Raw genomic sequence first — 14,122 nt, 5'->3', positions numbered from 1 at the left:
ATTATAATTTAATTAAATTCAATATTTTGTTTAGGAAAAACATATTTTTTTCATAAAACTGCTGGTAGTAAAAATTATTAAACCTCAAATTGAACAAATAATAATATATATAACTCAAATTCTAAATGAACAATCTATTCAAACTTAAAAATCTGAAAGAATTGTGTATTTGAGTACTCTATTTCTTAACCACTCTGCATATGTATTGTTTTTAATGTACCAGATTCCTGTATACATAATAACAATTAAACAATAGAAATATCAAAAATATATCAGAAAAAATTTTAATGATTACAAAGTGAATTGAAATTTAAAGTTTAAAACAATTAAAAGATAAATAAATGCCTTATTGAAATAATTAATAAAAGTTATATACATTGAGTATTTCTGTTACTCTTGATATCCCATGTTTTGATTAGATATGAATAACCAAAAAATTATTGTTAAATTTCATGTTACTGCTTTGGATTCCTATTCTTATTTCAAATAAAATGAAAATAATAAAAAAGAAAAATACAGGGTTGAACTGTGACCAAATACAAAAAACCGTACGAACAACAAATTATGATTTTTTTTTATGTAAAGTTACAAAATAAAACGAAGATCTACTAGTTAATAGTACGTACAATTTACTTTCTGTCGCTATTACACTTACAAGCGAGATATGAATTCTTTTTTCGGAGAATTTTATATCTTTTTATTTACAAAACGTATCTGTCGCAATAATTGGACATAGTGCGCGGTTTATACAAATGGAGAAACATAGATAGATAGATAGATAGATAGATAGACATTTAATAGGGAAATAAAAGGAGTTTAAGAGAAATCAAAACTTTAGAGGAAAAGGAAGAGGGAAATTGAAATTAGGAGCAATTAAAATTTTCGAATGAAAAGAGATTTCGTGACAACAAAACTTCTCGTCGATTGGTGATTATCGTATTCTTCGATGAATTTCGAATGACTTTTTAATCAACGTTACGTCGCACGTATGTTTTCGCATTTTACAGTACAACCGCGAACCACAGAATATTCTTAAATAGGCGTAATTTTTGTCTCTTTCCTTTCTGTTTCCTTTCTCTTTACACAGGTGGCGCCTGCGTGTGTTGCACACAACCGTCTACGTTCTCAGGCCAATCGCAGACATTTTCATTAGGGTTGAATACCAAATTCACCGGGCAGGGCATATGGTGCTTTCTTTCGCCTTCACACATGTAATACATGGTACAATCGTTCTTATCGGGATGATAAGATATATGGTTGTCCTCCTCATCACAGCTCACTTCGTTCGCTAAAATAATTAATATGTTAGGTAGGTTTCTTTTTTAATAATTAAAATGAAGTGGTGCATAACATTTATATTTTTTAACAATTAGAAATAGTTTTAATTAACGTAAAATTTGCTAAAATTTCGTTGTTTTGTATGAATTTTTTGTACAGTTATTTATTGATTTATTTCCTAATATATTTTCTTTGCGTAGAAGATTTTACAATTCCAAAATGAATTTATTTGTAATGCATTTACTAAAATGACTAATGTAAGTATATATTTTAGTAAATCTATTCAGTGAGGTTATACATCGACACTTTTGTTTGTTTCTTTCCAAATTTATGTAGATCACGTTTGTGGAATATTATTTCTTCATTTTACAAACTTAATTATTTACTTTAAGAAGACTGGCGAATAACCAGATATTTTGTGTATTAATATATTGTTTACTAATCAACATGTAATCGATATTGTAACTTGCAATGACGTTATATGACACCGATAGCGGCGACTATATATCTTCTTGATACAGTAGCTATATTTTATATTTACTTCTCTCCTTAAAACATGATTTTATTTTTCATTTTTATGATATTATGGGAATTTTATTTTTTAATTTAGATATAATCTATTCAATATTTAGATATAGTTACAAATGATTAGGAAACTGTGCATTTTGTTATGATACATACAAAATTTCATAATGCATTAATGTTGAACAATCACAATCACAAATTGGTTTAGGAACATAGTGAAACAAAGTCCTAACATTTTCACACATATCATTTACTTTTTTCTAGAAAAATTTATAGCTCCTTTTGTTTTAAGTCTATTTACAAAATTTTTTATTTTCTCAATTTTAATATGACAATGTAAAATATTAAGATTCCCTTTAAGGCATATAAATAATCTTTTTAATCAGACATATGTTATGTAAATAATATATGACTATATTAATATATTACTTAGTACTCATGTCACAGTGTATACTATTAAAATAAATGAATGCTGTAATGAATGTGAGTAAGGTACGTAAGATTCATTTAATAGCCATTGTGTTAAAATAAGAAACATCTATTAATTTAATTAAGAAATTATACATGTGCAAAAATAGTGCAAAATTCTAAATTAGAAAATTCTAAATACTTACGATCTTTGGTGGTGTACCTCCCATTTCTCAAATGAGATTCATAAGGACCGTCGTATTCCAATTTCACTTTGTAGTCTCGTAGCTCTTTCATCATAGCTTTTATCAATGGATATTTGCCAGCCCCGCAAGATCCCCTAAAGTCATCCATATCCACTGACCAGATCATTATACCTCCAAAGCCTTCATCTTTGAGCCATTGCATCTAATATAATTAAAGGTATATATTTAATATTATAGTACTACATTTATTAATAAAATTATTAATTATTTAATTAGAAAATTCTAAATACTTACGATCTTTGGTGGTGTACCTCCCATTTCTCAAATGAGATTCATAAGGACCGTCGTATTCCAATTTCACTTTGTAGTCTCGTAGCTCTTTCATCATAGCTTTTATCAATGGATATTTGCCAGCCCCGCAAGATCCCCTAAAGTCATCCATATCCACTGACCAGATCATTATACCTCCAAAGCCTTCATCTTTGAGCCATTGCATCTAATATAATTAAAGGTATATATTTAATATTATAGTACTACATTTATTAATACAATTATTAATTATTTAAAAAAAAATATATATAATGCTTTGTATATATTATTTTAAGAATTATTAATAATTGCATATATATGTATAATACATAAAGGGTGTCCATTGTAACTGTTATCACAATTTTTCAGGCACTTATGTTTATTTGATTAAAAAAAGTTTCCAATAAAAATTATTTGAAATTTCAGTGATAATAAAATACAATAGTAAAAATTTCGAAAAATCTTTTTATTCAATAAAAGATTGAGGTTATCTCGACTTTTTTAAATAGTAAGGTGTATTTTAGTCTTTGTAGCATTATAAGTGATGAAGGAACGAATTTAACGATACTTTTTTGTTGGTTTGCAAAGGAAAATGTCAACATCACCTTATTTATAAGGCTCCTTTCATCATCAAATCCAACCCACTGGTCATCTCTGTATGCGAAAGGTACCTGCTGCTCGCTGTCCCAGACTAGAGTAGTATTCTCTTCGTTCAAAAAGCTGCAAATCTATACATTCGATTAGTTGGTAATGTTTGATTCATTCTCATTAATATCAAGTGTTTTAGAAGTAGCTGGACTAAGTTAGATCTGCTATATACCTCATAGTATGAGAGGAATCCGGATTCATTGGTGAAGTTTCCAGCTGTTCCTCCACCTGAAGCTGGTGCTCCAATATCAAACTTCTCTTTATCCACTAACGTGAAAGATCTGCCATAAGTCGGCATACCGATCATTAGCTTCTCTTTTGGAGCACCTTGTTTCACCCACTCCCTCGCGCTATAATCCTATGGTTTTCGTATGTGGTTTTAGTTAGTAGTAAAGGTATATTCGAAATTAAATACTTAAATTTTTAAAACTCGAATTTGAAACTTTATACGATTTTGAAACTCTTAACATTTTTGAAATTTAAAATTTTCGAAACTTGAAATAGTAATTTTCATTCGTGACAAGAATATGGTTTCCACAAATCACATTTTCTCAACCTAAATTTTTATAATCACGATTTGTTAACCTACTCATATTTTAAATTTCAAAACCTTGAATATTCAGGATAAATGTGTCTCCAAAATTTTTATAATTAGGAGTGATTGAAGACAATTTTTTATTTTCGTTGATTTTATTTTTTTTATGTGGGTTTCCAAAATTTTTAGTCATAAAAGAGGGCAAAGTTTCGAATTTTTGAAATTCGACACTGTCTTGAATTTCAGATTTTCGAGGAATCTAACACTAATTTTGATAAAATTTGAAGTTTCATATCTTTTATACAGTTTTGATATTTATTTTAGAAAATTATTTTACCGATTAAATTAAGAAATGACGTCAGACTTTATGAAATTGTAAAAGAAAGTAACTTTCATTGCAATTCTGTACTTACCACTGTCAGTTTTTTCTGGTAACTTGTAGCACTTTCTAGGGGAAACAGAGGACTATTGTGACCAACTTGCCTCTCCCATTGGCCATGAAAATCGTATGTCATCACGTTAATGAAGTCCAAATATTTGGATATTTCTGGCACATCGTACCTAAAGTTGATTACAAATTATGCATAAATTATCTAGGAAAAGGAGTCCTCTTTTTTTTTTTTATTAAATAAACTTAATATTGGAAACTTACCCTGCAGCAATAGCCTCGAAACTAGCTGGTACCGCGGCTGATAAGATTAATTTTGGTTGTCCAGAACTATTTGCTTCGCCCTCGAAAGCAAGTCGAAGTTCCTTCAGAAGATTCACATAGGCTGTTCGATCATCACCACCCCTGTTAACAATTTTCATTGAAATATCTCATTCCATAAATTTATTAAACCCTTTATAACACCATATGAAGCAATAGTTAAAATTATTGTTCACCTATTTATGCTGATATATATTAAAAATTCTTTTAATTAACCCTTTGTACTCGAGAAGTGTTAATTATTAATTATTATACGACTTCTTATTCACTGCTCAGAAAAATATTGTCAGCTTTGTAACAGAAAATCTTTGAATTTTTGTATCCAAAAAATCGTCGAGTGCAAAGGGTTAATATTTGTTATATTTTGTTTTGTTATTATACGTTGTTTTAGCACAATATTTTGTTAATTTTTTTAATTTATACTTATTTTTTGTACTAATATTTTACTTATTTATTATATTATTATATTATACCAGTTATTGGATTTTAGTTTATTCATTTGACTGAGAAACTATAACCAATGGAAATTTCTTTTTCAATGTAGAGGGAGAAAGGAGAAAGGAGGGTTATAGAGGGTTAAAAAGGACTAAAATAGAAGAACATAAAGGTGAAAAAATTATTTTTGGAAATTTACCGTGGGTATTCCCAATCGACGTCTAGACCGTCAAATTTGTATTCTCTGAGGAAATCGATGGCCTCATATATGAATTGATTCATACGGAAAGTGTTACTGGTGAGTTCCTTGAATGGGGTTGATCCGAAAGCCCAACCACCGATTGCCAATAATATCTGCAATGTTATTATTTCTAACATAATCAATGCATACATAATTTTATGTTAATAAGTATTTCCGTTTATTTTAATTTTCATTCAAATATTTTTAATATTTTGTATAAATAATAGGAAAAGTTTAAATAACAGATTTTTGAAAAGTCACTTAATACAAGGGAGAAAATTATTTATAATATAGTTTTCGAGTAATTATTTATGATTTAAGTTATTTAAATATATATACATGTAAAAAGTCACAGCCTTTTTATCAAATACGTATTTGTTGTTGCAAATATGTTTTAATGTAAAAGGAAATGGCTATTAACAATTATAGAAAATGTATTTAAAGATGTAATAATTAATAATCACATAATTTATAAATCTTAACACTTTCTCTTATATATGTATTTATTACAGAATAAATAAATTATAGTTATAGTTATAGTTTCATTTATATCTAGAATAACGAATAATTTTTTGTAATTTTTCTACAATTACTATTCTATCTCTTATAGATAAATTTTTCCTTATCGTATCTATCAAAAAACCATACCTTAATATCAGGATTCTTGTTCCTTAATGCAATCAAGCGTTCGTACATTTCGGCATCCTTTTCAGTTTCTTCCGCGAGCAGGTAATTTTTCAAGGTCGCGAACGAGTAGACTATATGAGTGCAGAGAGTAGGGTCTATGTCCTCTGGTAGGAATTTTCCAGATCCAGGTCTTCTGTGCGACCAATTCGTCAAGTAACACATAGATTGGGCTGCTCTTTCTGCAAATAGGAATTAATTAAATCAGCTTTAGCTAACTGAAAATTTGTCTCATTTCACAAAAGAAAAATACCTGGAATCTTCCTATCCCAGTACAAAGGTACATACATGAAATGGGAAAATACACGTGTAATAGGTTAGTTCAGGCCAATCAGAAGTTACTTAAAGACTACTTCTTAAAAGTTAGGTTAGGTTAGGTTAGGTTAGGTGGAGAAACAAGTAGAGAAATGCAATGAAATAATGTATATTGTTTTTTAAAATTCCCTTTATAATTTAAATCGAAATAAATATCGTAGAATGCATAAATACAAATGTACCTTTCATCTAACGGTATATAAAATTTATAAGAAAAAATAGCCAAAAGGTAATCGTTAGTAATGTTACCATTTTTATGTTACAGGAAGAGTTAATCGATTTGGCAAGTGAAAAAGTAATCAATTTAAATTTTACTAAATTTTACTTAAATTCTGATAAGACGGTACTAAAAAATTCACCGTTGTCATTCATGGCTTGCTAGTGCATTTGAGTTGCATTATTGCAACGATTTACATTAGAGTACGGAGTTAATCTAAGTAACCTCTGAAATAAATTATTTGTTATTCAGTGGCCAAAAATTTTTTGTCGTTTAATGGTGTTAATCTTAATTATCAGGGAAAGTTATTATAAATATAAAAAGTTACGACTATACCAAGTGCTTTGACACTTAAATTTAAGATTTTTCAAAAAGTGGAGTTAATCGATTTGTGCAGTGAACGATTCATATGCTGAATGGTAGTCATTATCGAATGATAGTGATTGGCGTGATTGACATAATAATATGTTAAATATTATCAATCGGTTCTGATCAGAGGTACTGGCTCATAAAAGGTGTCATCTCGCAAGGTATCTCATCTGGGGATGCCAAAGGATTAACAGCTGCTACGAGTCTTCGGGTTTATGATAATCCTTAGGCTAGCTAGGATATTGGAACCACGCGTTTACCAAATGTACATCAATAACTGACTACCGAGACTCGCACAACAAAGTTAATACTCTTTGTCAGATGATGAAAGGAACATTGCAGTATGCAACACAGGGTAAACAGTTTCCAGAGAATCTCTGCCTGAGTCATCCTTAATGAAGGATTAGGATGAAGGATATGAAACACTGAGGAGGAGTAGGAGCGCCATCTTATATGCATATATACTTTGCTCTAACAATGAGTTTGCTTAGACAAATATTTTATATTCCCTGATAACAATTGAGAATTTAATTCTTTTAACTTTAGGAGGCACAAGTTATTGCTCAAATTCCTCGATTATAATTTCATAAATTATGGAACTAGAAATATGGAATCTAAATAAACGAATTAAAAGAAATCAATTTTTTGAACTAAATAAAGATATGCTCTCAAAAAGTGCGATGAAAATGCGAAAAAAATCGTATATGAATTTTTAACGTGTAGTTAGGAAGAGGAGACTCTCCTATAAATTTACTGCAAAAGGAATCTCGATAGAAATTTTCCAAGGATCATGAAGACGTTTGAATTAGTAAAAATTTTTAAGAAAACAGGTACCTTTAGTTTCTCATCCTGTGTGTTAAAATAAGAAGCTGTTTAAAGGTTCAACCCAAAAATGTGAAATTAGAAATTTTACGATTTTTGTTTTAATAAAGTTAGAGCTACTTTAAGATCGACAATTTTTCAGTCAAAATTTATTTAATAATAATAATATTAATTATTAATTGTATAAATCAGTATTCTACTATTTTTTGCTTCTAACATTCTTGCATTTTTTTTTTATTAAAAATTTAAAAAGGAGAGAACCTTACCATTAGTAGGAGGATTAATGACGAGCTGGCTCGTTGATTTCTGAACTTTCTTCGCCTTGTTAATGACATCCGAGACCAATATCTTGTACGGTTCAGGTTTCTTCAATATGCTCTCAGACACGGTGCTAGCCACAGCCGTCCAATCAATGTCCTTGGCGCTCGAGCCCCTCGAAATTCCGAGCAATTCCTCCCTCATTGCTCCGATTAAGGGGTACCTGACATTTCCGCCGCAAACAGTGCCGTTGAAGTCGTCCATGTCCACCGTCCACACCATGGCGCCACCGTAGCCCTTGTTCTTCAGCCAATCCATTTTCAATCGAATGGATTTCTCGTCGTCGAAGCCCACCCACTGGTCATTGTACACCATGTATGGTACCTTCATCTCGTCATCCCAGACATAGGCACCTCCGTTTCGCAACATCTCGCAGATCTGAGGAATCACAGAAACAATTATTCCTGACTTCTTCTTTTTAAACCCAATGATCATATTCGTCAAAATATAAAAAGCCAATTTGAAATTTCAGGTTAGGTCAGATTGAAACTCAGTTTGAAATTGTATTTTACAGGTATCGGTGTCAATGTCGTATCTACTGCGAGCACCCCGCAAGGTGTCTGTTAGAAGGAATGCAGGTCTAATTGGTCAGAGTGGAAGGGACGACCTATTGGCAAGTTCACAGTTCATTGACTTCTAGATGTGACATGTCATCGCTGATCTATTATCCTTAGATCAGGTTCTTTTAACTCAATTAGGTTTAGACTATTCTTAAATATCGGTTCCTTTCTTGGTCTTCTTCTGTTTGAGAGATGAAGATACTTGACCTGGAGTAGCTCAGCAGACAATAATTATATTAACTGTCTAAGTGTCTTTGTTGAAACAGCTACCAATGAGATCTGTTGATATGAACAGATGGAGCAATCGACTTATTTCCTTTGTCCCTATGGCGTCTTAAGAGACTCCTTGCGAGTCACGCACAGTACTTTGAGTTTATGTAAGTACAAAATTTGTAATATCTTTGGACAAAATACATATGATTTAAATCATTCATAATCATAGACTCACATTGAATGTAGTTCTGAAATCATGCTTTAAACGTTCTAGAATATGATGTTTGTATATTGTTTAATAAAAGCCAAACAATTAATATAAAATAAATTATACATACAAATTTACAAGTAAATTCAAGTAATAGAGTTAGGTGAGAGTTAGACTCACACTGTGAATAATTACGTTTCTATCTCATTAAAAGTCAATATTAATCTTGTTAAAAACAACTGCATATTCTCAGTAACAGTGGCAGAAAGCCAATCATCTTGACTCACATAATCTATTTAATGTCAATAACTATGATCGAACAAGTCATTATTCACAACAAAGTAAAGTGTTAATTCCTTAAGTGTCTCGTAAATTTCAAGAAATTCGACTGGAAAATATCTCCTCGTTCCATAAATTCTTCGATTATATCATTCCAAGAAAGACTAAATAAAAACAAGACGTAAACAGGTATCAGTTCCTGTCAATGACGAGGAAGACTATATTTAGACCTGAAGTTCCACAAATAACAGTCGTAATCTAGCTGCAAGAGTCATAGGCCAGACTCACACTTAAGGCAGATGAAATTACTCACACCTCTTAACATTTTTTGCCCTAATCGCAACACTAAGATCTAACAATAAATCAAACTTCGAACATTCGTATAAATTCACGCTCTTCACTGACCCACAGATCACTCAGCCCAGCAATCAGCGTCATTCACCACCGACCTAAAATCAACCAAGAACCAATCAAATTGCTCATCCACTTTCTTCATTCTTGCTGACCGCGAGAAACGCGGAAAACCGCCTAATCGTGCAGCCGAGGAGAAAAAATTGAATGTCAATTTACGTTTACGAGTGATGGCAAAGTGGCATGTTGGACGAACAAGGCTCTCGTGCAGGCGTGAGAGATCGCGAGTACCTCGTAATAGGCAAGAAAGCCGGATTCCTTGGTGTATTCGCCGGCCTTCCCACCGCCACTGGCAGGTGCATGAACACGGAAATTGGCCGCGTTCGAGAGAGTGAAGGATCGGCCGTAGGTCGGCATGCCGATGATCAGTTTCTCCTTAGGGGCGCCCAGACGGACCCACATGGAAGCAGCGTTGTCCACGCTCAGTTGTTTCTGCCACTCGGAGTCCAGCGACGAGGCGTGCAAGGGTGCATTGTGACCAGTCTCCCGTTCCCATTTCCCATGGAAATCGTACGCCATTAGGTTGATGAAATCTAGATAACTGAGACGACATAGTGGCACTTAGTAGTTAGATTTAATCCAGATTACGAGGTATTATGCGTTCGAGAAGAGATGGCACAGCGTGTTTGCATCCTCACGGCTGACTGACTTCGCTGACGCTCTCTCGATTACAGGCAGTGACCTATTGGCCAAAAGGCGACCAAGATCATCGGCGGGCCTTAGTGAAACCTAGTGACATAGGATATGGCAGCAACGGCGTTAGTTTCCTGTTTCTTAACACTATGCCGTCAGGTGGCACCACGTTGGTGTCCTGCGAAAACTATCGGGCAAATGCCGGTGACACCACGTTGGTATCATGCGCAAATGATGCGTCAGTCCTACCGGCATCAAACGAAAGAATCCCGATTAGACGTGCCGACGGCATAGTGTTAATAGCTTCGAAGACTACGCCAATGCCGTCGTATCCTATTTCACTCGGTTTCACTATGACCTGCCGATGATCTTCGTCACCATTTTCGGCTAATAGTGGTCAATGCCTGTAATCTAGAGAGTGTCAACGGAGTCAATCAGTCGTGAGGATGTAAACACGCTGTGCGCCATCTTTTCTCGAACGCATAATAGCATGATCTTAACTTAGTCCTCTATGGGCCCGTATAATTTTCAGGTGTAATAAAATCTAATATATTTACCAAAAAATTGTACCAAATTTCAGTCTTTTCACAAGATGAAGTATAATAATAATAAGAATGAGACGTAATGAAGTATACGTCTTAATGATATGTCTCTGAGATAACCAATAACAATATTGACGATAGTTGGCAGCACCGTCAGTCTGAAATATCAAAGCAAATGCCTTGCAAGTTGCCTGCAGATAGAAACTAATGGGACCATGCTAACAACCATTGTTAACAATTGTGAGTTGTAATAGAAGAGTTGCTGCAGAAGTGTAGGTTGAGCGTTGTGATAAGTTGTAATAATTCGTACCTTTATCGTTCCTCACATACTCTATCACTGTTATTTTATTATTAAATAAATATATATACCACCCCCAAAATCTATCTCTACAATATATTTTTGATAAATCTTGGCTAATTTTGACCTGCATGAATGATACTAATCTTTCCATGATCTTTTAGAAGGGACATTCGAATTGTTTGCTAGATTCACGAAATTGCTGAGAGTTGCTGAGTGGAAAGGATTAGGATATTTTCAAGCAATATATCATGTGTTATGAACAAATTCTTGTGAAATTGTAATCAAATTTTAATTAAATAAGACAGGGGTCTGAATTAATAACAGAGTTGCTGAGTTCAACACCGGGTAATTATAGTCACCTTTAACATACAGCGAGCACTCAGCGTTGGGTGATCATAGTTACCTCTAGTATACGAGGAGTTCACAGTGTTGAGTAACTGTAATTATCGTTAGTGTATAGCGAGCACTCGTTCATTGGATGATTATAGTTGCCTTTAGTATGCAGCGAGCACTCGAGGTTATACGACTATAGCCAGCTTTAGCATGCATCGAGTGATCGATATTGGATGATTACAGGTAATTTTATGCTCAAACGTATTCTTTGGTCCTTTGCAATGATAAACATTGTAAAAGATTTTGCAGTATAAGTGAAGTATAATGATAAAATTATTATCATTATGTTACTATAACGATAAGATTGTTGATCAAATTTGCAACTAAAATGCAAAATATACGGAAGTAATTGTGATGCATGATGAATAATGGATTGAAAAGTGATAGATTTATTTGGTGAAAAATTGTAAGAGATTTTAATCTCGTTGTAGTTTACCTTGCGACTGCTGGTACATCATATCCACTCTTCACGTTGTCAGGCCCAACTGGTACAGCAGCTGTCAGAAGAAGTCTTGGCATTTTCTTTTCTTGAGCTTCTGCTTCGAATGCTTCTCGAAGCTCTAGAAACATAAACGAATTAAATGCAATCTTATAAAGAAGAAGAAAAAGCAAAGGAGTCATTCTGTCACCTAGAAAGGATCACGAAGTAACTTTAATTATACACCAGGGTCATTTTGATGCATGGATATTCTAGACGGTTGCTTAGAGAACTCAGGAGTATAGAAATCTCACGAGCCTAGAAACTCTATGATTTTAGAAATCCCATGAACTTAGGAACCTCATGAGAGTAGGATTCCTACAACTCTAGAAAGCTCATGAGTTAAGAAATTCCGCGAACTTAGGAACCCCGGAAACCTAGAAATCCCACGAGTCAAGTAATCCCACGAGTCTGGAGTCCTCACGAGCCTAAGAATCTCATGAGTCTAGGGACTTTGCGAGATTAGAGATTGTATGAGCCTAGGAATCCCACGATTCCAGGGATTTTACGAGCCAAAGAATCCCACGAATCTAGGGACTTTATGAGCCTTGGAATTTCACGAGTTTAGGGACCTCACAAGCTTAGGGATTCTATGAACCTAGGGATACCACGAGTCTAGGGACCTAACAAACTTAGGGATTTTACGAGTATAGGAACCTCACGAGCTTAGAGATTCTATGAGCATAGGACTCTCACGACTCTAGGGACTTTATAAGCACAGGAATCCCACGAGTCTAGGGATTTTATGAGCCAAAGAATCCCACGAATCTAGGGACTTTATGAGCCTAGGAATTCCACGAGTTTAGGGACCTCACAAGCTTATTCTATGGGGTTTTATATGGGTTATTCTATAGAGATTCTATGAGTCTAGGGATATCACGAGTCTAGGGACTTTACAATACTTAGGGATTTTACGAGTTTAGGAACCTCACGAACTTAGGGATTCTATGAGCATAAGAATTCCACGAGGCTAGGGGCTTTATGAGCCTAGCAATCCCACGAATCTAGGGACTTCGTGAGTTTAGGGATTCTATAAGTCTTGGAATCCCTCGAGCCCAGGGACTTTATACGTCTTGGGATCCCATAAGCCTAGAGACCCTATAAGTCTAGAAATTCCACAAACCCAGTGACCTCAGGGTCTACAAATTCCATAAGACTATGGATCCACTGAATCTAGGGACCCTACGATTTTAGCTCTGTATTAAGAACAAGAAAATTGTAGATCAGTGACATTCGATCTTTTTTATCCTACGATATGCATACGCTAATTACTATAATTCCATAGTACACAGGAAAATATATCATACCTTTTGTTGATATGACAAGAAATAATAATAATAATAATAATAAATAAAATAAGAATGACAATAAAGAAAAGGAAAGTTGCAATTATCTCAAAATCTTCAAAAATTTGTTTACCATACTAATTGAGGATCAGTACCATAAATAAATAAATTATTATATTTAAAATGTTCGAAATCTGAAGTATGAATTTTGTTCCTAATTTTTCCTAGCTGTCAGGTTCATCAAATAATCCGTGTTGCTTCTGTCATGCGTATGAATCAATACAATATTATTTTAATTTTCGAATTTATTTTCCGAATTTAATAATTCGATTAATAATAACCGATTAATAATAACCGATTAATAAACATTGCAAATATGCTGTGTCAGATTGTTGCTAAATTACTTAAATCGTTGTTTTATTTTATCATTTACCTTTCAACAAAAGTACGTAATTCTTCTTGTCATCGCCTCCTTTTGGATATTCCCAGTCGATGTCGAGGCCATCGAAGTTTCGATCTCGCAGATACGAAATGGCACTGTAGATGAATGTCTGCCTTGCGTACCTCGTCGAGGACACGTCTTTGAACTTTTGCGTGCCAAACGACCAACCACCTGATTAATCGTGACACTTTTATAAATATCGATACTCGATAATTTAAAGGATTTTCAAGGATATTTAAAGCACTTTCAGAAGCCAGAAAAATGTTCAACACGTTTATTAATAACTCGAGTTGCATTTATGAAATAAAATGGTATAATATTTATATATAATATATATAAAGATATAAGATATAAATA

At 33.3% G+C, this 14,122-nt stretch overlaps 1 protein-coding gene across 1 annotated transcript in view; it reads right to left on the bottom strand.

The window, feature by feature from the left end:
* Nucleotides 1–833: 833 nt before the first annotated feature.
* Nucleotides 834–14,122, bottom strand: part of Cht7 (chitinase 7) — a 17,039-nt gene continuing 3,750 nt past the window's right edge. Inside the window, exons 3-14 of the mRNA XM_017899968.1 lie at nucleotides 13,757–13,936; nucleotides 11,996–12,119; nucleotides 9,922–10,231; nucleotides 7,968–8,397; nucleotides 5,943–6,160; nucleotides 5,253–5,407; nucleotides 4,562–4,702; nucleotides 4,323–4,470; nucleotides 3,547–3,732; nucleotides 3,332–3,454; nucleotides 2,712–2,913; nucleotides 834–1,288 (exon numbers count right to left, since the gene is read on the bottom strand). Coding sequence (XP_017755457.1) covers nucleotides 1,080–1,288; nucleotides 2,712–2,913; nucleotides 3,332–3,454; nucleotides 3,547–3,732; nucleotides 4,323–4,470; nucleotides 4,562–4,702; nucleotides 5,253–5,407; nucleotides 5,943–6,160; nucleotides 7,968–8,397; nucleotides 9,922–10,231; nucleotides 11,996–12,119; nucleotides 13,757–13,936 — 2,426 coding nt within the window. The 3' untranslated portion in view covers nucleotides 834–1,079. The remainder of the gene's footprint in view (nucleotides 1,289–2,711; nucleotides 2,914–3,331; nucleotides 3,455–3,546; nucleotides 3,733–4,322; nucleotides 4,471–4,561; nucleotides 4,703–5,252; nucleotides 5,408–5,942; nucleotides 6,161–7,967; nucleotides 8,398–9,921; nucleotides 10,232–11,995; nucleotides 12,120–13,756; nucleotides 13,937–14,122) is intronic.

Source organism: Eufriesea mexicana, unplaced genomic scaffold (genome assembly GCF_001483705.2).
Source record: "Eufriesea mexicana isolate 0111107269 unplaced genomic scaffold, ASM148370v2 scaffold1030, whole genome shotgun sequence".
Classification (NCBI taxonomy): domain Eukaryota; kingdom Metazoa; phylum Arthropoda; class Insecta; order Hymenoptera; family Apidae; genus Eufriesea; species Eufriesea mexicana.
The sequence above is the reverse complement of the archived record's forward strand: the minus strand, read 5'-3'. Positions and strand labels throughout refer to the sequence as shown.